This window comes from Lygodium microphyllum, chromosome 23 (assembly GCF_053477565.2).
Source record: "Lygodium microphyllum isolate KBCC chromosome 23, Lygodium_microphyllum_v1.1.10, whole genome shotgun sequence".
In the NCBI taxonomy this organism is placed as follows: Eukaryota; Viridiplantae; Streptophyta; class Polypodiopsida; order Schizaeales; family Lygodiaceae; genus Lygodium; species Lygodium microphyllum.
The window spans coordinates 65,424,193-65,447,648 of NC_141157.1; the positions used below are offsets into that span (position 1 = coordinate 65,424,193).

Genomic DNA, 23,456 nt, shown 5'->3' on the forward strand with positions numbered 1-23,456 from the left:
ATTAATGAATATGAAATTATTGCATTTATCTATAAAAATGGTGTAGAAATCTGGTAAAGTTCCCTATATCATACCAAGTATACTTGAGCCATAGTAGACCAAATTTCTCCAAAAGATGCCTTGCAAGATCTAAATATGATGGCAATCGTGCATGTTTTTGGTTGTTTTGGCCATCCAGAAAAGTAACGGTTTGCAGCCCATGTTTTGTTAAAAATGATATGTCGTTTTTCACTAGCATGATGTACAAAACACTTAGATTTCTACATAGTTTAAGACTTAATCTAAATAATGAAAGGTACTTCAAAAAACTTGGCTGTCATATGAAATATTGGGCATCCTGACCAACACTCAGTACACTCTAGAAACGCAAGCAACCAACCAAAAATGTTTCATTTGCAACAGAAGTAAATGACAAGAACTCGTGGGAGTTAAGACTTGTGGTAGGAAAATCCAAAGCAAAAATGTTTTGCTCATTCAATTGGCTACATAATAAAGTCGACCACAGTACTTGATGAAGTCTGACTTTGAGCCTCAATAAATCAAAAGTGCTTAAGAGATTTCACCACCAAAGGAGATCATAAACACAGTTTATTTAATTTGAGCTTTCTATGTTACATGGAGTGAGGAGTAAAGAATATGAAGATGACTGAAATGAATATACAACATTAACAATACACTGTTATCTTGCATGGAATATTTGTTTCCCAGGATCTCAACTTCCATGAGGCATGGTCATCTTGCTTGCCAGCCACAAAAGCTTGGTTCCCAATCCTGGACCTCAAAATCTGGATCAGCAGAATCCCAAATCTCACCTTATAATAAATACATGATCATCTTGCTTGCTGGTCCCGAAATCTCTGTTCCCAATCCTGAGCTTCAAAATCTTGATCAGAAAAATCCTTCGCTGTTGAGTAGATTATCTGATCACGCCCAATGACCGTCTGTTTTGCTAGATTCCACGTGCTTTCCAACTTTTGCACAAGCAATCAAATAAGAGTGACTCAGCTTTGTAAGAAAAGAAAAAGCAGAAAAGAACAAGGACAACTTTGTCAATGTCTTCAAAAGGTCAGACAACCACTTTCTATTTAATGTATTCAAAAACTAAGGCAAACCAACTATGAGAACATGTTCATGTGTGTGTAGAGACGTGTCTGCTCCTACGCCTGGTGTCGGACCGTGTGTGTGTGGAACGTGCTGACGTGTGTAGAGACTAGAGTCTGCAGCTACACCTGGTGTGGGACCGTGTGTGTGGAGCTGAGGTCTCATTGTCAGTCTGCTGTGACTGCTAGATCTGATCACCTGACTGCTGAGTTGGGCCTGATTGCATAACTGCAGGTCCTCATCTGCCACTGTGTATAGCAGCAGATCTGTTATTTTATAGGTCTGTTGCTAAGGGCAAGGGGACAGCTGCTTAGAGCAAGTCTACAGGGGACAACCAGCGGCAGGTTTATGTGCAGCATGTGCACTTAAAGCTTTGTGCTTTCACAGCAGCTTCAGATTTGTGCACTCTTGTGCAGCAATTTTTATTGTATGTATTTGTTGGTTCAGGCAGCAGAAATGCATGGACATTCCTCACCTTTAATTACAATATCAAGCTGCCTAATGCCCATTATAGTTACATTTTAAGAAAATACCTTGAAACCTGTGTGTCACCTGTGGTCTTTATGATGCTTCACTTACTAGAAGTGAATACAAACAATTACTGTCGGAAATAACACCATTTGATGAATGATACTCCGTGCATGTTCTTCCATGGTTGCATGCAAAGGATTATCGATCATTGTCAGTTGATTAGGCATCAATGCTTGGTTTGATTTGAAGTGTTAAAACTTCTCAATATGGAGGCTTCTAATTGTAAAATCTGAGCATCGGGCTTACTCCCATGCAAATCGTATAAATTACTAGATAAAACTAAAATGTCCTGCAAGCCGGTGTGCATTGACATATCCTGTAGGCTAGAAGAATCTCGTGTATGCATTTCAATATCCCGTGGGCAAGCTGCAAAGGCCGAATCTAAAGACTGAGCATTGTAAGTGCACAAGAGAGGGGGTGAGAGGGTTAAGTGTGCCCTTCTAAAATGAATGTATGCCAACTAGTGGAGTCTTCTCTTCTCCTATCCACCACAACTTGTGAGAGAGTAAAAGGTGTATGGGGGAGTGAGCTTGTGTCAACAGAATGTATGAGGAAGGGAGCTTTAGTCAATAATATGTGAAAGAACTTGAGTTTCCAACAATTTCTCTTTTTTTTTTTGGTAAGTAAAATGTGGCTGATTATATTACTCAAAAAATTTGATTACAACGGAGTGCTCATGCTCGACAAACTAGCTGGAGCTGGTGCAAAGTCATAAATACATCATGTGCACAAGCCTTTCAAGGCGGCGGTCTGGGGGGGATGAGGGCAAGAAGCCCATGGGGGGGTATCACCATCTAGGGCTACCTGCTTGCATCATGAAGAACAGCAAATCCTCACCGCCCCAAGTACGCATGAAGTGAAAAAGGAGCTCCTAACGAGCTCGAGACTCGCCCTACACTTGGTCCCATCGGCCGTGGAGGGAGTGGATGATGGAGGTCCAGAGCTCTGTCAAAGTCACCTATATTGAAAGGCTCTCCCCGCCAAAAACCTCCTGGCAGCGTGCCTTTCAGATGTGCCATCCAGTAAGACTCCCTACAATCTCCCATACCTCAAAGCAGTCTACTAAGGGCTCCAGTACCTGGCGGATGGGTAAAGCCTCCAGGCCAACCACTGCGCACGACCCAACCTCAATGATGAAGATCGTGTCCTACATCCTGACCTCATACAAAAGGTGACGGCCCTAGCTGATTGCCAACAAAAAGCTCCCCACGAGATACATCCAAGGCTAGGTGCTAGACGGCAGAGAATGCAACATGCTCCTCTCCACACGAGAGCTGCGCCACCTCACATGACCAAAGGCAGTACTTTGGAGTTTCCAGAAGCTGTTGTGTGCAGTGTTTACACCCTCCATCCTTCTACATCTGGGCAAGCCAACTCCCCACCACCTGGCCTCCATGTGCCAAAAGCCATAAGAAATACAATACCCTCCTCAACCTCTAGTTGTCCCATAGGCGGTGCCTGAAAGTCCAACGGAAGGCATCCGTGATGTTGTGCTCCATCCAATATCTGCTACGCAAAGATGCCCAATCCATGCCCTCTTGCATCAGTACGTGTTTGCCAAACCTAACTGTGTACTCCAAGAACCTTAGTGGCTTCTTGGTGACCGCAGTGGCCGGCCATAGCCACTCTCCAAGGTCCCACTCCAGCTCATCAAGTGGCCTGCCCTCCCATATCCCAAGGCGCCACTCCCAGAACTCCTCCCAGAACACATAAGGGTCCAGATGCCAGGTCTTCCCCTGAAGGCCAACCACACAAATCCTCCACGAAAGGACAACGATCTCCTCATCCTATTGCCCTCTGTCAAGGACCAAACGCCCCCCTCCTGCATAGTGAAGAAAGTCACGTATGGGGCGGCGCCCACTCTACTTGCCACTTGAAGGGGGTACCTGTTGGCGAAAATCTAGAGACCCATACCTCACCAAGCTCTACCAGCTCTCATATCGGGGGATCAAGACACTCTTGAGGTATCGTTGCGTCAATCTCCCTTCTCCTCAGCTCAACTCCTCTCTGACAACTTGATGCCTGCTGCAACACCTCATGGTCCACCATCCTATACACCTCCCGCCATGTCTTGATGGTACGAGAAAGGCCCTCCTCTCAACCAGCCCACTGTATGTGGAGACGCTCGCCAATTTGTATCCCATCCCGATCTCTGACCTAAGGGTTCCACATCACCGGCTGGCGGTCTATCTCCTCTTGGCAATCGAAGGGGCTCTGAATTAGGGCCTTATGGAGGCCCTGCCACACACGAAGTAGGCTGCAGAGGAGGGAGAATCTGGGGGCGTGATGTGGGCTATCGTGAAGATCCATCTCAAGGATGGCCTCCAGTCACCGCCAAGCCTCGGTCTACACTCCTGGAGACCCTAGGACCTTCCACTTCTGCCCTCCTGGTGTGAGACCGCGGACTACTAGCTTGCCCAAAAGGGCCAAGCTCTGATACTTTGGGTCTATGATCCCAAGCTCTCTGACTAATGCCGGATGATGGTCGCCCACGCCATCTTGGCCCAAGAGTCACGGTCAAGCCTCGATCTACACTCTTGGAGACCCTCCTGCAGTAGGACCTTCCAGGTCTACCCTCCTGGTGTGAGACCGCGGACTACCAGCTTGCACAAAAGGGCCAAGCTCTGATACTTTGGGTCTATGATCCCAAGCCCTCTGACTGATGCCGGATGATGGTCGCCCATGCCACCTTGGCCCGAGAGTCCTTGAAACCGTCTAACATGGCCCAAAGAAAATTCCACACTAGGCGGCAAAGCTGAACTACACAGGAGGAGGAAAAGCACCAGCACGAGGCGATGTAACAAGCCGTCGCTAGGAGGACCTGGTTGACCACCACGGTTCGGCCCGCTAAGGAAAGGCGAGCAATACTCCAGTAGGTCAGCTTCTGTCTGATAGAGTCAAGGACTGGAAGAAACTGCTAGGCAGGAGTGATGTCGAGTCCCACCTGAAACCCTAGGTAACGAAGGTCTGGCCTCTACACACCCATCTGAATCCCAAGTGGACGCCCCACTCCGTGCTAGAGAACGGGTGTGTAAGGAAACCAACCGACTTTTGCTAGTTGATTTTCGCTCCCGCTGCAATGCAAAACACCCCGAGAGCTAGTCTCACTCTCTCCAGCATCAGCTCATCGTCCTCTATGTAGAGTGTTGTATCATCTGCGTACTCTGAGTCTAACAGCTCTGTCTCCTCTCTCATCAGAAGTCAGAGGCCACGTAGCCGTCTCACACGTGACCTGAGGAAGTGAGACATCTCCTTTGCAAAAAGTAACAACAGATACGGGGCCAGAGAACGGCCCTCTCGGACTCATCTCTCTAGCCGAAACCCCTCCCCCTCCTGCCACCTATGAGAACCCTGCTAATAGCCGATCTGTAAAGTGCAAAGACCCTGCAGTTCCATGCCTAGGGGAAGCCCAACCTCACGATGGTGCCCTCTAAGAAGTCCCAGTCAACCCTATCATAGTCTTTCTCGAAGTCTAGGAGTAGTAAGCCAATCCCTGACCACTGTGTTGGGCCCACTTAGTCGCCTCAAAGAAGGTGAAGACATTGTCTAGGATTCTCCTATCCTCGACAAAACCTGTCTGTGTGTCATGAATGATGTCTAGAAGCACGCGGCGGAGTCGCCTACCAATCATCTTGGCCAGTGCCTTATAGGCCACTGACCATGGCAGCCAAAAACATCAGAAACGTTTAGAAACGAAACATTAGAAACGTGTTTCGTAAGTTTCTTTCAAGAGGGGGTAAAATAAGAAACGTGGGATTTTGTATATAGGGATTTTTAATAGTTTTGATTAGGAAAAGAGGTTCTAAATCTCTATGGAACTCTCTCTTAAAGAATGGCTAATTGAGCTTGAGTGATAATAGAGTCAATTGAGAATAATACATTATTCGTTACATATATGATATCCATGATCCATTATTGACTCGTCACTTATGTCAAAGTTGGTCTTTGGACAAGTCTTTGGACAAGCTATACTATGGTTTAAAACTCAAACATTATGATTCATACATATCATACAAAGAAAATTTAAATTAACATGTAAATAGCCTATCTATAATATGGATTGAGTCAAGTTGCAACATCATGATTATCATTTCAAAACAAACTGACAAAATGTCAAAATCAAGAATGAATCGTAATATATCATAAATAACTTATAAATGAGACCAAGGTCGTATAATATTCAAATCTCAATACAAGAATAGATACTAGATTGACAAAGTTCAATAACTAAAAAAAATCACAAAAAAATCAATCTCTCACCCAAAATCTTGAGCCCTCACGAGTCATTACGCATCATCATCATGTTTAACATTGTCCAATAGTTTTTGTCAAAAAAACTATGTTTTGGGTCCCAACTCACCAAAAAAATATAAAAAAATAAAAACGCCTACGTTTTTTACTCTTAGAAACGTTTCATACTTTGAGAAACGTTTCGTAAGTTTCAAATTCAAAGAAACGTGTTTCTTAGCTGCTATGCCACAGACAACAAGGTGATCGGTCTCCACTAGAATAGCTCCAACCAATCTCCCCGTTTGGGGAGGAGACTGATAAGACCTACCAATAGACTCCCTAGCATCCGTCCTGAGCTGAAAATCTCCTGGAAGGCCAACAACGAGGGGTCCTTCACCACCTCCCAGTAGGTAGTGAAGAAGGCCTTAGAAAGACCGCCCCGGCATTTCTGTCTGTCCTGTGCATGGAAAGCCTCCTCTAGTTCCTTCTCTGTGAAGGGGTCTAGGAGGGAGCATCTCATCTCCTCTATGACGAGACGGGTGTGACAGGATCGTGAGCTGCGTGACGCTGGTGTGACGGGCACGACGGAGGATGCTGACGCAACAGGCGTAACGAGCCGGATGCAAACAAGACAGACATGACACCAGCACACGTATCTGGTAGAGCAGTGTACTTTGACGAATGAAGTCTAACGAATGCACTGTGACGAATGGACTGTGGGAGCAGTGACGAATGAGTGTTGTGGCAGCAGTGACGAATGTACTGTGGCAGCAGTGACGAATGAGCACTAAATGAACAGTGACGGAATATACCTGCAGTAAACAGTGGTGGGTCTTGTGAGCAGTATCTGCAGAGATACGCAAGGACTGATGGGATAGTTTTGGGTCGTGATTGTGACTGTATAAGAAATCCGTAGACTCTCTCACACTAACATGAATGCAAACACTGTGAATGTACTGAGATTGCAGATGTATTCAGACTGATGTGAACCTTGCATGCTGTGTGGACTCAAGACCTGCGTGATTTCAGACAACGCACATTAACATTTCATGCTACAATGACAGTTTATGTGAGATTGATAGTTCTATGCTACATTGACAGTTCATGCTACAGTCATATCTTATGATGCAGTCTCATTGACAATTTATGATATACTGACAATTCATGCTAGAGTGATAGTTTATGTTACTGGTTTACTACTCTACTCAGACTGTAAACAGTTTTATGCTATAGCACATACTATAATCATGATGGAAGAAACTGACAATGAAGGAATCACAAAACCAACCATGGAGACAATGTTTCATACACCGCCAAAGAACACGAGATACAAAACTTATGGGCGTAAAACCCGAGATTGGAATGTCTCTCCAGGGTCGAGTAGATATGGGAAGACATCCCGCAAAATTAATGAAACACTATATGAGGAGATGTTGACCATACTCCGTGCTGAAATACGTACCATGAGGAAGGAAATGGAAAAGGATATACAAGAGCGGGTTCGAGCTGAAATGATGGAAGAACTAAAAAAGGAGATGCAACAAACATTGGATGCACACATGGCAGAGAAAGACTCATTGATCTCTAATCTACAAGAAAAACTAGCGGAATGCAAAAAGAAACTGGACGCACAAAAGGAACCACAAACCACACTGGAACTACAAAAAGAAATGAATGTTTTAAAAAAGGATATGCACACCTATGCAAGTGTGGTGGAAGGCACCCAAAAGAAAATGGAGAATGTTGAGAATACCGTCAAAGAAAATGCAGAATGGATAGATGTGGCAAAAAAGAACAAAGGAATGCATGGCAACAAAGTGGAAGTTATGAATGCCACCTTGGAAGAAGAGGCAAAAAGATGGGCACGCGCACTCCACGTAAGAGTGGTTGGACTAGATGAGAAAAGCTCCCCAATTGAAGATGCTACAGCTCTTGCCACCAAAATTGGGGCTACAGATGTATCCATCGTTGGGGCTTGGCGAGTCGGGAAAGCTGACACAAAAACAAAAGTCCTCATCTTGAAGTTTGGAGACTTGGAAAAGAATAGAGCCTTCCTCTCCAAGAGGATCGCTCTCAAAGGAGAAAAGATCTACCTAGATGAAGACCTCACCCCAGCCCAGATAGCCCACAGGAGGGAAAATATGCCACGATAGCCCACAGCCCAGATAGCCCACAGGAGGGAAAAGATCTACCTAGATGAAGACCTCACCCCAGCCCAGATAGCCCACAGGAGGGAAAATATGCCACGTGTTCTAGAGGCACGGAAAGCAGGTAAATGGGCTGTATACAAAGATGGAAGAGTCATCATCACAGAGAAAAGGACGGCATGACGGTGCGCGGCCTATGAGACCCTGAAGTTCACACTGTGGAATTGCAATGGCTCCCTTAAGACAGATGTAGGTTATTTTGAGGATACTTTCAAAGGGATAGACATTGCTATGTATACTGAGACACATCAATGTAAAGACAGCCGTCTACCTGATGTATATGGATATAGATGGGAAAGTGTATATCGCCCTCAGCCTAGGCGGCTTGGAGGGACGAGGGGATCAGGAGGTGTGGCAATTCTATTTAGAGAAGAGCTCCGAGATATAGTCCAAGTGGTACATAGAGATGTAGAGGCAAGATACATGTGGATCAGGTTACGTACAAGCAGAACTCGAGACATGTATATTGCCATATGCTATTTTCCCCCTGCATACTCTAAGTTTGCCCCTAAAGAGGCATCCCCGTATACACCACTATATGAGGACATAATGGGATACATGAGAATTGGGGATGTTCTACTAGCAGGAGACTTTAATGCACGCACAGGAAACAACCAATCTGCTTTCTTTGACACTAGTAATGAGATGTTCAGAGATATTGCATTAGATGAAGTGGGATTAGTTAGATCAGCCCAAGATAGAGAGATAACAGAATATGGAACACACCTACTGGCGTTGGGAAGTGCACATGGTTTGGCCATCCTTAACGGGCTACCACAGTGGCCAAGATCTAATGGCTTCACATGTTGGAATAAACAAGAAAGGGTCAAGCACAGTGGACTATTTGATTGGATCACCCAACTTGCTACCCGACATAAAAAGCTTTGAAATCTCAGACAGACCAATTGGATTAGTAGCAGACCATGCTATTCTAGCTTTCACAATGCAATATGGGCATATACACGAAGCACAGTCACACATACCAAAATTACCACGCTATGATTTTGTGGAAGCGACCTCACACATATACAACACTAATGTGCGAGATGCATTGAGGGAGCTAGACACACAGGCCTCTCTGGATGAGTTTACAGGACAGTTGGCCGAGATAATACACACTTCAGCAGCATACGCTTCCCCACACACTACACCATCAAATAAACCTCCACGAGGTAATGCCCCACAGAATGGCTGGTATGATGATGAGTGCAGAGAGACACGAGCACGTTTTCAGCGAGAGATGGCACTTGGCATATGTATACATAAGCATGCTCGAACACTCTTCAGACGATTGGTACGCAAAAAGAAGCGGGAATACCTGAGCAGACTAGAAACAGAAATGTATTCCATGTTCTTGGGGCAGGACAGCAAGAGAGCATGGAAAAAGATGCACGAGAACCAGCCACCCCTACAAATTACTAGACTGGATGATTGGCATGGATATGTTTGCACACTATGATATTCCTGGCCAAGAGCCTATGCCACTCCCCTCAACCTCAAGACCAGCAAATTGCAGATTTTTCACAGAAAAAAAAGTGAGGAATGCCATATGGAAACTGAAAAATGGAAGAGCCCAAGATCATCAGGGTTTAGTGGCTGAACACTTCACGCATGCCTGTGATATTCTGGCACCAACGCTGGCTCACATCTTTAATAGGGCAGTTTGTGAGGGATTTCCAACCTGTTGGTCAGACCATATTATTGTGCCGCTCTTTAAGAGTGGAGACCCCGTGCTACCTAGTAACTACCGAACTATCATGATTGGACACATGCTGGCCAAGATATATGGCTCTATCGTGGAACAAGCATTGAGTGAATGGGCTGAGATGCATGGCCTGAGATCAAAAGGCCAGGCTGGCTTCAGGAGGGGATATACAACTCTAGACCATATCTTTACATTGAGGGCAATCATCGAAGAAGGCAAGGCATTCAAGAAAAAGATCTATTGCTGTTTTGTGGACTTTCGCAAGGCCTTTGACACAGTGCCACGTGCTAGACTCATGAGAAGAATGCAAAACATTGATGTGCCCGTAGAGATACAGTGGAGTATCTATGCCTTGTATGAGACAGTGACAGGCAGAGTACGAACACCTGAGGGCATCTCAAATACAGTCAATAGCACCATTGGGGTGAAACAAGGCTGTCCACTTTCACCGACACTATTTGGGTTGTATATAGATGAAATTTCAGAATATGTGGATAGGATTGGTGGGGCCGGAGCCAGCCTAGCTGGAGTGCTGATACCATTACTGCTTTATGCCGATGATATTGTACTTATATCTGACTAACCTGAGGGACTAAATAGACACTTGGATGCATTATCAGCTTTTTGCAAAGATAGAGATCTTAAGGTGAACCTTGGGAAAACTAAAGTTATGGTATTTAACACTTCAGCTGCTTGGGTGACAAGAGCTGAGCACCAGTTTACCTTTGATGGAGAGCCAGTGGAGATGATTAGGCAGTATGTCTATTTGGGGGTCACATTGAAGGGACCACAGTTCTCTTGGAGAGAGACATTAGAGGCTCGTTTGGCAAAAGCATATGCAGCCTTTGGAGAGGCAATGTGCTCACATACAATTTCATGAGCCACGCACCAAACTGTGGCTTTTTGACACCTTGGTTACACCCACACTCCTATATGGGGTAGCTATTTGGGGTCCGAGTCTCTTTCACACGAGGAGACAGCCTTTGGGAGACCAGGATGGACCAGAGAAGGAATACTATGACGGATGGGAGCATATGGAAAGACCACTAGTCATGATGATCTCACGTATGATACGAGTGAAGAGCTCGACCCCACATGAGATTATCAGAGCTGAGTTGGGAGCATCACCCATGGTGGCTGAGGCCTTGGTCTAGGCAGTGACTTTCATACATAGACTATGGGAGCTCCCCCAAGATAGATACCCACGGCTAGCCCTGGCCTCTTCTAGACAACTAGCAGCAGACGGTGACAGACATTGTTGGTATGCTCAAATGAGTACATGGATGAGCCTACATGGGCTGCAAATTGACAAACTACCCCCCTTTCACTATAGCCTGGATTGCCCTACACTTGACCTAAGCCGATCAGAGCAGACATACTGAAGTTAGATACGCGGAGAAGACCTGGATCCGAACCCCCTCCCCCCATGGCACGAGAATGGCACACTACCAGACCCACTTCCTTCAGGTATCTGAGGATGGTTTCATCACCCGACCCAATTACATGGACACACAGCTGCCTCATGGACTACGCACAGTTATTGGTCAGATCCGCACCTCATCCCGCCACCTGAGGATCGAGAAAGGCAGATGGGAGGGTATACAGACAGAAGAACGCATATGCCCACTATGCGACAAAGAGCCAGAGACAGAGGAACGCTACATCTGCCAATGCACTGTATATTATGACATACGAGGTAGATACCACTGTCTGTTTCGAGAGGGCTTTGGACCCCTAAGACGGATCATGCAGTTTGAGGATCAGAGATGCTTGGGATTTTTCCTCTTGGAGCTCCAGAGGCGCAGAGCAACAATTCTACGGAGTAGGAGGCCCCCACAGCTCGGCTCACATAGACAGAGAGCAGTCACTGACTTTTTCACTGATACACGACAGAGTATGGCAGATACCACTACTACTGCCACACAGCCTACAGGAGTACATCATCATTGGACCTCATCTTCCGTAGGTGTCCCTTTGGATAGAGCAATGGCACTTAGCCGGTCTAGGCACCCACGTCCACCCGGACGAAGGCCTAGACATCCACACCACAGACAAATTAAAGCCATCATTGAGCGCCACAAGACACAGATGCCGAGACGCCTCAGCCATGCAGAGATACACCTCCCTAGAAAACAAACATATCATTGATGGAGAGTTTTCCTTTTTCAACTCTCACTTTCAGATCACTAACATGTTTCCCTTTTATAGGACACTATTTCATTCTTTTTCAATCTTATAGGCATGTTTTTCTTCTTTTTCTCGTTCCAGATGAGAAACACACCATCATTGTAAGTACTTCTTTGGTCTCATAGGCCACATTGGCCTTTTAGAGACGTTAATATACTCTCTCTCTCTCTCTCTCTCTCTCTCTCTCTCTCTCTCTCTCTCTCTCTCTCTCTCTCTCTGTGACGAGGGACGGGATGTGGTCCCAGACCTATTGTCTACATTGTTGTCCTCTGACTGAGACTCTCTCTTGCTGGAAAAGGTGTCTATAGTAGTCAATGGCAATCTACATCACCTCATCTGGGCTAGAGCGAATCCTCCCATATTGATCCCGAAGGCTGCGTATCTACTCTCCTAAGGTGTAGGGCTGATGCACTTGGAAAAACTCCCTGCACATTGTGTCCCCCTTCTGCACCCAAAAAGTTACTGAGGTGCGGAAGGAAAACTCTGAGCGCCTGTCCTCAAGGCCAGTGAGGGCTGCCCGTGGGCGCACCTCCTATACGTGGAGAGTGGAATCCCTTGGTGCCTCCTGGAGTAGTCTCTACGTGGCTGCTAGGTCTCGCCAGAGTGCTCTCTCCTCCTCCCAGCTCAGTTGCCTGGCCTATAGGGCTGCCTCCTGGCAAATACTACTCAACTCGGCTAGGACCTTTGCAACCTCCTCTCCGATCCAGTCCCTCCTGTCCCACTCCGTAGTCTAGAGCTACTCAATCTGTCTCTTCACCTCCTCCCTCCTGTAGATCGAGTCAGGGATCCGACAGGATCATGTGTCTAGGGAAGAGGCTGGGGCATCGAGTGTCAAGAGAATTAGGCAATGATCACACAAAGTGATACCAGCCAATTGCCCTACCTGGCCTCCGCGAGAGCACCACCACTCTCCCACATAAAAAATGTCCAGCCACACTAGCAAAACTCCGCCCAGCCGCCTGTTTCCCCAAGAGAAGTCCAGTGACTTCTCCCTCTTGTGGAAAGTTGGGTCTCTCCAAGCATCACGTGCTCCTACTGTGAGGAGGAAGACCTCCCATGCCTCCTATTCCTCCCTAGCCATATGCTAGTAGTTTCTACCTCAGTTGTGCTGGTCCTCTAAGGCCTCCAAGTTGTTGAAGTCTCCTCCAAGAATCCAGGAGTCCACCTGTGGGAGTCCTGCTGCAATCTCCACCCCGAACCTGTTGCGTGCCCTAGCCTCGGTAGGGGCATAGACCCAAGGCAAGAGTCCCCAATATCCAATCTGATCCATAGAACCCTCCCTGCCATAATCGTCACATGGTCACGTACACAGGCAGTGAGGCTCAGGCCAATAGAGGTGCTTACGTCTCCACTCCTGACCTAGGCACCGATGGAGTGCTCCCAGTAAGTATGTGAACTGCTTGGGAGTACCTTCCCTACCCAATGGGCCTAGGCAGGAGTGAACTTGTGCTCCTACAGAAGTAAGATGTCGATCTGTCCAACAAGGGCAGGTTGCAACTCCTGAACAATCAACTTCCTGAAACACCGTGCCCCATTGTAGTGGAGGCTGTTCACATTCTAAGATGCAAGATGTAAACTCATAGGGAAACCTATGAACTGACCGAACAAGCATCTGTTCGGTGTGGAAGCTACTAAGGAAGAAGAAGAGCTATGGGGCATACGGATACGCTTTGCTACAGGCCTGGATAGTGAGCTCCATTCCCCCATGCTGGTGTGCCCTCATGCGGACCATCGCGGTGATAGATGCTCCTGGTGGTACCACCAAGGCATCTATCAACCAGGCTAAGAGGCATGACTCTGTACACTGGTAGAAACGGGCCACCTGTGCCAAGGGCCACTTGATCACATCCATCGATGTACTCCATTGTGGAGGGGCTCGAAAGATAATGCTCAGATATGGGACCTCGGCAACAACCTACCAGTTAATGTCCATCATGCAACCTGGCCACTACTGGGAAAAGAGTGCTAGTCGTCTAAAGGAAGAATGCATAGTTTGGTCCATCCAATGGTACTAGTAAATGAGCCTTGCCACTTGCCATTTGACCTTTGGCCCATGAATCGAGAAGTTTCCTCTCGGGTTGAAATGCGGCGTGACCTTAATTTTCAGAATTAATTATGTCACGAGGACGTGAAATTGGACCCCACTGAAGGCCGGCTCACCATGGGCACAGCGCGAGTGGTGGGACTACCGAACGGAGCCAAGGCCACAGGGTAGAAGAGGCAGGGGGAATAGGCGGAGAAGGCGCGGGGTCGGGGGGCCGGCGCTCTCAAGAGCAGCGCTCCACAGGAGGCAGGCACGCCACAGGGGAGGGGAAGGCTAGATGGGAGAGCAGCGCGCCACGGCACTGTAGGCGGGGGCGTGTTGATTTGATAGCAGGGACGGGGAAGCAGCGCAGTGTGACGGTAGGAGCCGTTTAAAAAATAACAATTACATATTAATATCTTTAATTTAAAAATTTAAAACTAGAACCTGCAGCTCTTAGGCCTCTCAGATGCATGGTTATTGGACATTGGACAGTCTCCAGAGCTATGTGGCTCAAAGGTGGCAATAAAGGACCTGTGAGGAGTTGTGTAGCTTGAGGACAAAGTGAAAGGAACTTGGAAAATGTGCATGTTTAAGGTTGAAATACAACTTCCAATTAATGTGAAAGTCTGGCCCAGTAAGCAAGTAGGGGCCTCGTGACAATGATTAAGTAGGCTTGTTGGGCATCTAATGCACCAACAAGGAACTGCTTTGCAATTAAATCATATCTTGAATGTCTTTCACCATTACGGATCGTTTGGAAGGCTAGACATGCTATTATTCTACTTCATCTCTCTCCTTTTAGTTCCAACTTCCGACAACTTGGCCGCAACAGAATTTTCAGGTTTCGGCCATGGCGGATGCATTGACACCATGTATAGAATCAAGACACCATCCAATCGTTTTCTTCAATCATGGGGAATCCATTGGGAAACTCTAAATCCCCATCTACAACAGGTAATGCTGCAGATTTTCATCTAAACCTTGTTGGACGAGTTAAGACAGCACCTAGGATTGGGAATCTATCTCTTGCACTCCAGCAACTGTTGGAAATCTAGCCTACTATAACTAATTCAGATCTTTCTTTTGTAATCTAAAGAAATATTCAAATGGGTGCTAGGTATTGGGGCCAATAGGTGTCATGTGTAGCGTAGTGCCCTAGCTTCAACTGAGAGTGTCTTTTAAGCTGCTCAATTTACTGTTTTACTGAATTAAGTGTTTGCAGTATTGTGGTTTACTGCCCTTTGGGTGTCTAAAGGCCATTCTCAATCAAGTGGGTGAGTTTAAGGAAAGGGGAGCTTCTCTTCTCATTCTCCTTCTCTTTTTCTTATCTCCTCTCTTCTTGCTCATGGAAGCTTGAAGCTTGGAGCTTGGAGCACAAAAGCCATTGGAGGCTGCACAAGGATTGAGGAGCATTGAATCTATTCATCCCACCATATGGACTACAATGGAGGGAGCAATGAACTTAGTGAGCATCTAGTTTTCTCTTGTAGTTGAGCTTGCTTGGTTGCTTGCTCGAGGATGAGGAGAGCTTAGCTTGCTTAAAGCTTGAGAGCGAACAAGTGCAGATCATCCTAGGTGATAGATAGGAGAACGTGAGATTGTGGAGAAGCTCCTGAAAAAGTAGAACTCTCTCCCTCTCCTACTTGTATTAAGTCTTGGTTTGGCCTCAACATTTTGGTTCCATTCCTAGGACAAATAGAGAAAGTGGCTCAACAAGCACCACCACCCAGTCCTGAAGTTAGAGCATCAAAATTCTCATGAAGGGATGGTCATGATTGTCATGTTCCTCGCTTTCAGAATAGACAGACTGCATGTAGTTTGGAACCATGTATGCAGACCAAGTTAAGAAGCACCAGCTTGCTGTCACATTGCAGTGGGAAGGCAATGGATTCGTTCAGCAATTACAGCATGAATTATTTCACTACTTATGATGTTTTGAAGATTGACTTTTTGGGCAGTTTTAAGAAGGATAAAACACCAGGGGATATACTAAGGAAGATCACTAAGATTGATCACAAGAATATGTTAGTGGACAACTATGCAGAGAAATTCAAAAACCTACCGATAGGCTGAGGGGATCAATAGCAAATGTAGAATTAACAACCCAATGACACCTTGAATATATTGGTTATGGGTGCAATAAGGGTGTGAAAAGACTGAACATTACTCATTTCAAGAGGACCAGGAACGAGCACTCAGGTGACAGACCCCCAAGAACTGGTTGCAACAGGGAGGACTCAGCATGATGGCCACAAGCAGGAATCAGACATCAATCAGCTCTCTCTCTCTCTCTCTCTCTCTCTCTCTCTCTCTCTCTCTCTCTCTCTCTCTCTCTCTCTCTCTCTCTCTCTCTCTCTCTCTCTCTCTCTCTCTCTCTCTCTCTCTCTCTCTCTCTCTCTCTCTCTCTCTCTCTCTCTCTCTCAAAATGTGCAACTGCTCAAAGTGTATCCTCGCGTATGATCTGCAGGTAATGTGATGGGGGAAAGCTGCTACAAGGTGGAAAGGAGCAGCAGGAGGCTTGTCCAAAAGACAAGGCGGCAGGGAGGAAGCACCAGATAAGACAGGAGGGTAACTCAAGGAGGTGATGGTGTGGGGACTGGTAGTGGCACACACGGCCAGGAAGGGACATGAGTTGCAGCAGCAAAAGAGGAGGGAATGGTGCGAAGAGGAGAGACACAGGCCAAAGTGTGTGAAGAGGAGAGGGAAGACAACATACAAAGAGGGATGGGCTGCAGAAAAGCAAGGGAGCATGGAGGCTGAGGTCACAGGAGGTCACAACATAGCAGGAGGAACAATCAGCTCCTATTAGTCTCTTGCAGTGACATGTGATATGGCGTCTCTGAGCATGGTTTACTCCCAAGTACATACATGAATATCACTTGATCTGCGGAAAATCAAGGGACCATGAATGCTGAGGTCACAGGAGGTCATGACATAGCAGGAGGAACAGTCAGCTCCTATTAGTCTCTTGCAGTGACGTGTGTGATGGAGTCTCTGAGCATGGTTTTCTCCCAAGTACATACATGAACATCACTTGAAAAATATGCCTACAAGTTGCTGGTTTGATACTATGTTAAGAAGTTGTAGCAGCGAGTTTTCTTCAAGGACTTAGCATTGTGTGGAAAAGCTTCAAACAACACTAGACTTCTGTCTATAAAATCAAGTACTACTGTTTCATAAAAACCAATGAATTGCTGGAAATTCAAACCTATATACCTTTTTCTTCAACAGCAAATCCGGTCTTTGAAGGTACTCTAGCCATTGGAACCTGGCTGCATTTTTCTTGTCTATTTCTGAGTTTCTCTTTTGTAGGAGGAACCATCGTACAGTGGGAATAGCAAAAAAGGATGCAGTATACAGCTATGTACCAATTCCGCCAAACCAAAACAATGAACATAAAAAATTGTGAGACCAATGTTGAGCTTTGTCTACATGTCTAGAACTTGTAACCATAATTTTCTGCTTATAGAGTTTTAGTTCAACATCTGATAACAAACTAATAGTAAAGGACTTTGTTTGGACATTCAATCCCTGTGTCTTAGAGCATCTTTAATAAAAAATTCTACCATAGCTGAATCACATCAAGCCTTTGGAAATAATAAAAACAAGATTACCTTACAAGATATTTATGAAAGTGAAAGCAGCAACAATCGATCAGGTCACAAGACATATATATCAGAACAACTAGCCATATGTACAACATATGTTGGTTTTTATATGCACATGAAGTGTATCAATTGAAAGCAGTGTTCGTGTGAGAAAATGGTGCATCACTACAAGCATCACATGTTATTCAACACTAAGTGCCTGAGCAAAATTTAGGTGCGGCTGAACGTTTTCAGTTCTTTCTTCACAAGTTTCATATACCTCTACGGCCCTTCCTAATTCACCTCCCACATGTTGCCTCGGAGAAAGCCCTGTTCTTCCAGAGAGGGAGACAGGAACAATCTGTCCTACTTAGCAAGGAACAACACCAATATCTCATTGACTCCCACCTTAAAGACAACTTGACGAATTGTGCTATTTTCACTAGTGGATATAAGTTCATGGAATCTCACTTTTCCTTGGTCAATTTCCAAAGGTTTTTTGAGGAGAATATGTACAGGAGATCAAGAGAACTAACAACGCCAACTCAAACATCTTAAGAAATTGGAAGTCACTAATTCTAACTAGGAGGTTCAAGAGCTTGCTGATGGCCTCATACCTGATTAAAACTGAGAAAAGTAGAAGGGTGCAAAAGTAATAAATGTTTCTAACCAGAAGCAATCCGCAAGGCTATTTGTAAACTTGTCTTCACTCCTAAGGAATTCAATCTCAAGTTAACAAGCAGCAGCTGTCTCACAGGAGAGAGAGTAGGAGATGGACAACTCGGATGACTGATAAGACTCTGATGACTTTACTCCCTTGTTTGAAGCAGCAAAGTTACCAGAGAGGAGGTTTGATAGGGGAACTCCAGGAGACGGCGAAAACAGGTGTGGGCTGCAAAGCCACACCGGTCCTAGACACTCCAGCATTCCCCAAGGGGATCCTCTCAGGGAATGTAGGAGGCTTAAAACAGGACCTGCATAGAGCACAAGTGGGAGGATTGGTAGATCATTTCATGGTACAAGAGCACCACCTCTTAGCTGAGGAGGATATCCCAATGCTGTGAGAAGCTTCTAAAAGGGCAGAGCTACACCAGGACAGGGAGTGTCATGTGGGTCTCTTTGAGACTGGATGGTGGATTTAATCTGTCTATTGGTCATTTATGCTCCAAATTTCCATATTTTGACAAGAGAGTTTTTTGCTACCCTTAGTCCCTACACTTGGTAGACAGCTTAGAGGATCAGAGAGGCAGATACACAGACATCATTAGAGGAAGAGAGCAGCTTGATTAGTAGGAGTTCATATTTCAAATAGATATGACAAGATCCTTGGTTCAAAGCAGATTTGGTAGATCCACAAGTTTGCTCCAGTTCTCTAGAGGAGACCAGGCAGCAAGAGCTAGGGTCTTCTCCAAGATTAACACATTTTATGGGGTGATTGGGCTCGAGTGAGGTGGCCCAGTTGGCATCATTCCTTGAACCAATCCCTCGAGCCATTCACTCGTTCAGCTAGGATTCAAAAGCACTTGTAACATGATGAGGATCTTAAGGAGTCAATCAGATAGATTTGGGGTGTAAACATGTATCAGCTGGACATGCAGCAAAGATTTGCATGAGAACCTGCACGGCAAATCCTATAAAGGGAGGGAGAGGGAGAGGGAGAAGGACTTCTAGAGAGTGAGAGGACTGCTAGAGTCACTGGATGCACTCCAAGGGAGAAGGAGATGTCCTAGTTGCACATGGGTAGATGAGGGATGGATGTTGTGAAAGCAAATATTGATGCCATGAAGGAAGCTAGATTGCAATGCAAATTTCTCATGAGGGCTTCCTCCTCGACTTAGTCGCTGATTAGCCTCTTGAACAGCCCCAAAATCAATGTAAGAACTCTAAAACAAGGAGCGGTTGGAGAGAGTTAAAACAGGGAGAGGTTCTAGACAGTTAAGGATCCAAAACTTTCTATAAATAGGCATGTTGCTCTCCATTCAGCCTCAATCTCGTTTTTGCAAGTTTCAAATGATCTAGCTTCGCTGTGCCCACACCCCATTCATGGAGTACATCTCCATTGAGGCTGCCTATCACAGGGACATGAAATTTTGAGATGCTTTAATCTTGCCGATAACATTTGATTAATATCTTGCAAGGTTGTTTAGCACATGTGATACACATGGTAGTTATTTCATGGTAACAGGCCAAGGACCCAAGGATGCAGTGGGTGCCAAAGGTAAAAGTTGTAATTAGTTATGTCTCATAGGTTCTAGGTAGTACCCGGTGTCAGATTTGGGCCTACACCAATTTATTGGCCACTAATGTGAGCAGTGACATTAGAGATTGGGTATTGATTAATTAATTAATTCCAATCTAAGGGTCAATAATTAGTCAATGATACTTGGAAGACAATTGGCCTAGCCAATTTAATTACTGGTTGGTGGAATTAATTTTATGAGCACTAGAATAATAGGATGAGGATGAGGAAAGGCATCATCTCATCCAATACCCATCATCTTTCTAAGGCAAAGCACTTTGCTAAGAGACTTTTAGTGAGTAAATCTGCAGGATTTTGGTTAGTTGAGATCTTGACAAGCTCAATGGACCTGTTCTCAACGACCTCTCGAATAAAGTGGTAATGCATCTCAATGTGCTTCGTTTTTGCATGGAAAACCGTATTCATGGCCATGAATAGCACTCACAGAATCCAAATGCAGTGTAGAGATCTTATCAGTAGTAATACCAAGATCTACCACCAAACGGCCTAACCAAAGAGCCTCCTTGCAAGCCTCAGTGGTGGCTACAACATACTCTGCCTCTATAGTAGATAGAGCCATGCATTTCTGCACTTTGGATATCCAAGAAACAGCACCTCCAATAAAGGTGAAGGCATAGCCAGAGATGGACTTCCTATTGTCTACACGTCCTCCATAATCAAAGTCAATGTATCTCACGACTCTTGTATCCTGGCCACCATAACACATGCAAAATGCTATTGTGCCCTTCAAGTACCTCACAATATCCTTGATGGCACCCCAATGCCATTTACGAGATGTAGCCATATAGCGTGTTGCGACTCCCACTACAAATGCTATGTCAGGGCGAGTGGCTATCATAGCATACATCAAACTGTCCACCGCGGATGTATAAGGGATCTTAGCCATCTCAACCTTCTGCTCATCAAGACTACAGACAATCGGCTTGACTAGCCTTCACATGAAAAGATAAAGAACAGCCAATAGGCTTAATATCCTGTAAATGAAACCGCCCAAGGATCTTCTTGATGTACTCCCTCTATAACAAGTAAAGGATCCCCTAAGAGTGATCGCGCGTAATACGCGTCCCAAGAATATGTGAGGCATGTTCCATGTCCTTCATTTCAAAGTTCTTCTTAAGCTAACCTTTCAAGGCATCCAACTCATCATGAGCACTCCCAGTAATCAACATATCATCTACATAGAGGATCAAAATCATAAGGTTGCCATTACGAGCCTTCTTCGTATATAAACACGGATCCATATCACTGTGGGAATATCCTCGTGAATGCATAAAAGCATCAAACTTGTGGTATCATTCCCTAAGTGCTTGCCTTAAGGCCATAAAGGCTCTCCCTCAATTTGCACACTAGATGGTCCCTGCCAAGTTCTGCAAAGCCCTTAGGCTACTCCATGTAAATCTCAACGTGCAAGTCCCCATGAAGAAAAGCCGTCTTGATATTCATCTGATTAAGATCCAAGTCAAACTGAGCAACCAAAGCCAGTACCAAACGTAGGGTAGTCATCTTTATAACAAGAGAAAAGACTTCATCAAAGTCTACACCATGCTCTTGCTTAAAACCCTTAGCAACCAATCTTGTCTTGTATGCCAGCTTGGGGCATCTAGGGGTACTTTTTAACTTGTATACCCACTTGCATGGCAAAGCATGCTTTCCACTAGGCAAAGGAACCAAATTCCACATATGATTTTTCTACAGTGACTCATACTCTGACTGCATGACCCTCTCCCAAGAGTGACTATTACCTCTATGCATGGCCTTATCATAAGTAAGAGACTCACCAGTGTATGTCACCATAACATAATTCATAGAGGGCTCAAACTACGCAAGCTATCGTCGCTCTTCAGTAGAGCCGTCCTAAAACAAGCTGTGGGACCTGGATATTGACGAAAGTGAGAGAAGGGTTGGAGCCAACAGTGCAAAGCAGAGAGCTCACACACATTTTTTCATTATCCATAACACATAACTAAAGAGAGTACTAACAACCTAAGGTCACAACAAGACCATTCACACCAAAGACACCTAAGCTAAACACCGACTTATTCAATGTCAGTATCTGTATAGATGGACATGCTAAGTGTGGAGTACAGTCATACCAAAGAGAAGTTGAGCTTGAAGTCTAATACTTTTCCTCAAGTTCAAGACAGCATTTGTACACCAAGCAGCTTTCTGAAAACACTGAACTTATCTTTACCCAAAGACTTGGTAAAGATATCTGCAACCTATTCATCAATCTTCACATGCATGAGATCAACTCTCCCTACAAGAACCATCTCTCTGATGAAGTGGTAGTATACCTCATATGTTTAGTACTGGCATGGTATACTGGATTCGTAACCAGGAGTACACTACTAAGACTGTCACATAGCAAAGTCACTGGAGCATCCTCCTGTATGTCCAAATCAATCATAAGCTTGAGCAACCATGCAATCTCACATGCTGCCAATGCAGCACCCTTGTACTCAGCCTCAGCACTCAATAAAGCAACTATAGGTTGCTTCTTGCTACTCCAGCTAATCATTCTACTTCCCAAGCCAAAAGCATAGCCACTTGTAGATCTACAGTCATATGAGCATCCTGCCCAATCTGCATCCGTGTATCCAACCAATTTCAAGGTCTTATCTCTCATATAGAACAGCCCATAATCTACAGTGGACTTAACATATCTCATAATACACCTAACAGCATCCGAATGCGGCTTTTTGGGCTTCTGCATTGAACTGCCTTATGAGCCCTACAGCATAGCTCAAGTCAGGCCTAGTGATGGCCAAGTAGATCAGCATCTACTTGTACATAGTCACATCCTCGATTTCAGCTCCAGTACTCATGTCTAGCTTTACATTCTGCGCAAGAGGTGTATCCAATGGTTTGCATTCAGCCATGCCATACTTCTTTAGCATTTCCATGGCATAGTGCTTATGCATCAGCCATAAACCATTTTCAGCTTTGACCACCTCAATGCCTAAGAAATACTCCAAATCACCTAAGTCTTTCATGTCAAATTCTGATTTCAGCATTTCCATAACATGCTGTATGCCCAAGTCATCATCCCCAGTAATTATCAAATAATCAACATATATGGCCAGCACTACCAAGCCACTGTCGGTCCGTTTCGTAAATAGGCTATGATCAGCCTTGCCAACAGTAAATCCCAAGCTCTGCAAATAGTTACTTATCCTTGCGTACCAGGCTCTCGAAGCCTGCTGTTTTTTCAACTTGCACACATAATGCTGAAAATCAGGGGGAACATACCCTTTGGGCTGATCCATGTAGGCATCCTCTACCAAGTCACCATTAAGAAAGGCATTCTTAACATCCATCTACTGCAATTTCCAGCCTTTAGTAGTAGCCAATGCAATCATTGTGCGTATGGTTGCCATCTTGGCAACAGAACTGAATGTTTCCTCATAATCAAGTCCGTACTATTGAGCATACCCCTTAGCAACCAGCCTGGATTTGTACCTTTCAACACTGCCATCCGACTTGCATTTGATCTTGTAGACCCATTTGCAGCTAATGGTCTTTTTCCCTACAAGCAGTAGCACAAGATCCCATGTTGCATTTTCAACCAAGGCATCAATTTCCTCATCCATAGTTGTGCACCAATGCTCATCTTTCATTGCTT

General features: G+C 45.2%; 1 protein-coding gene across 1 annotated transcript in view; it reads right to left on the reverse strand.

Moving 5' to 3' along the window:
- Positions 1-403: 403 nt before the first annotated feature.
- The window catches only part of LOC148016278 (Iron-sulfur cluster biosynthesis family protein), a 123,983-nt gene continuing 100,930 nt past the window's right edge, over positions 404-23,456 (reverse strand). Inside the window, exons 12-13 of the mRNA XM_087664763.1 lie at positions 17,204-17,347; positions 404-971 (exon numbers count right to left, since the gene is read on the reverse strand). Coding sequence (XP_087520889.1) covers positions 831-971; positions 17,204-17,347 — 285 coding nt within the window. The 3' untranslated portion in view covers positions 404-830. The remainder of the gene's footprint in view (positions 972-17,203; positions 17,348-23,456) is intronic.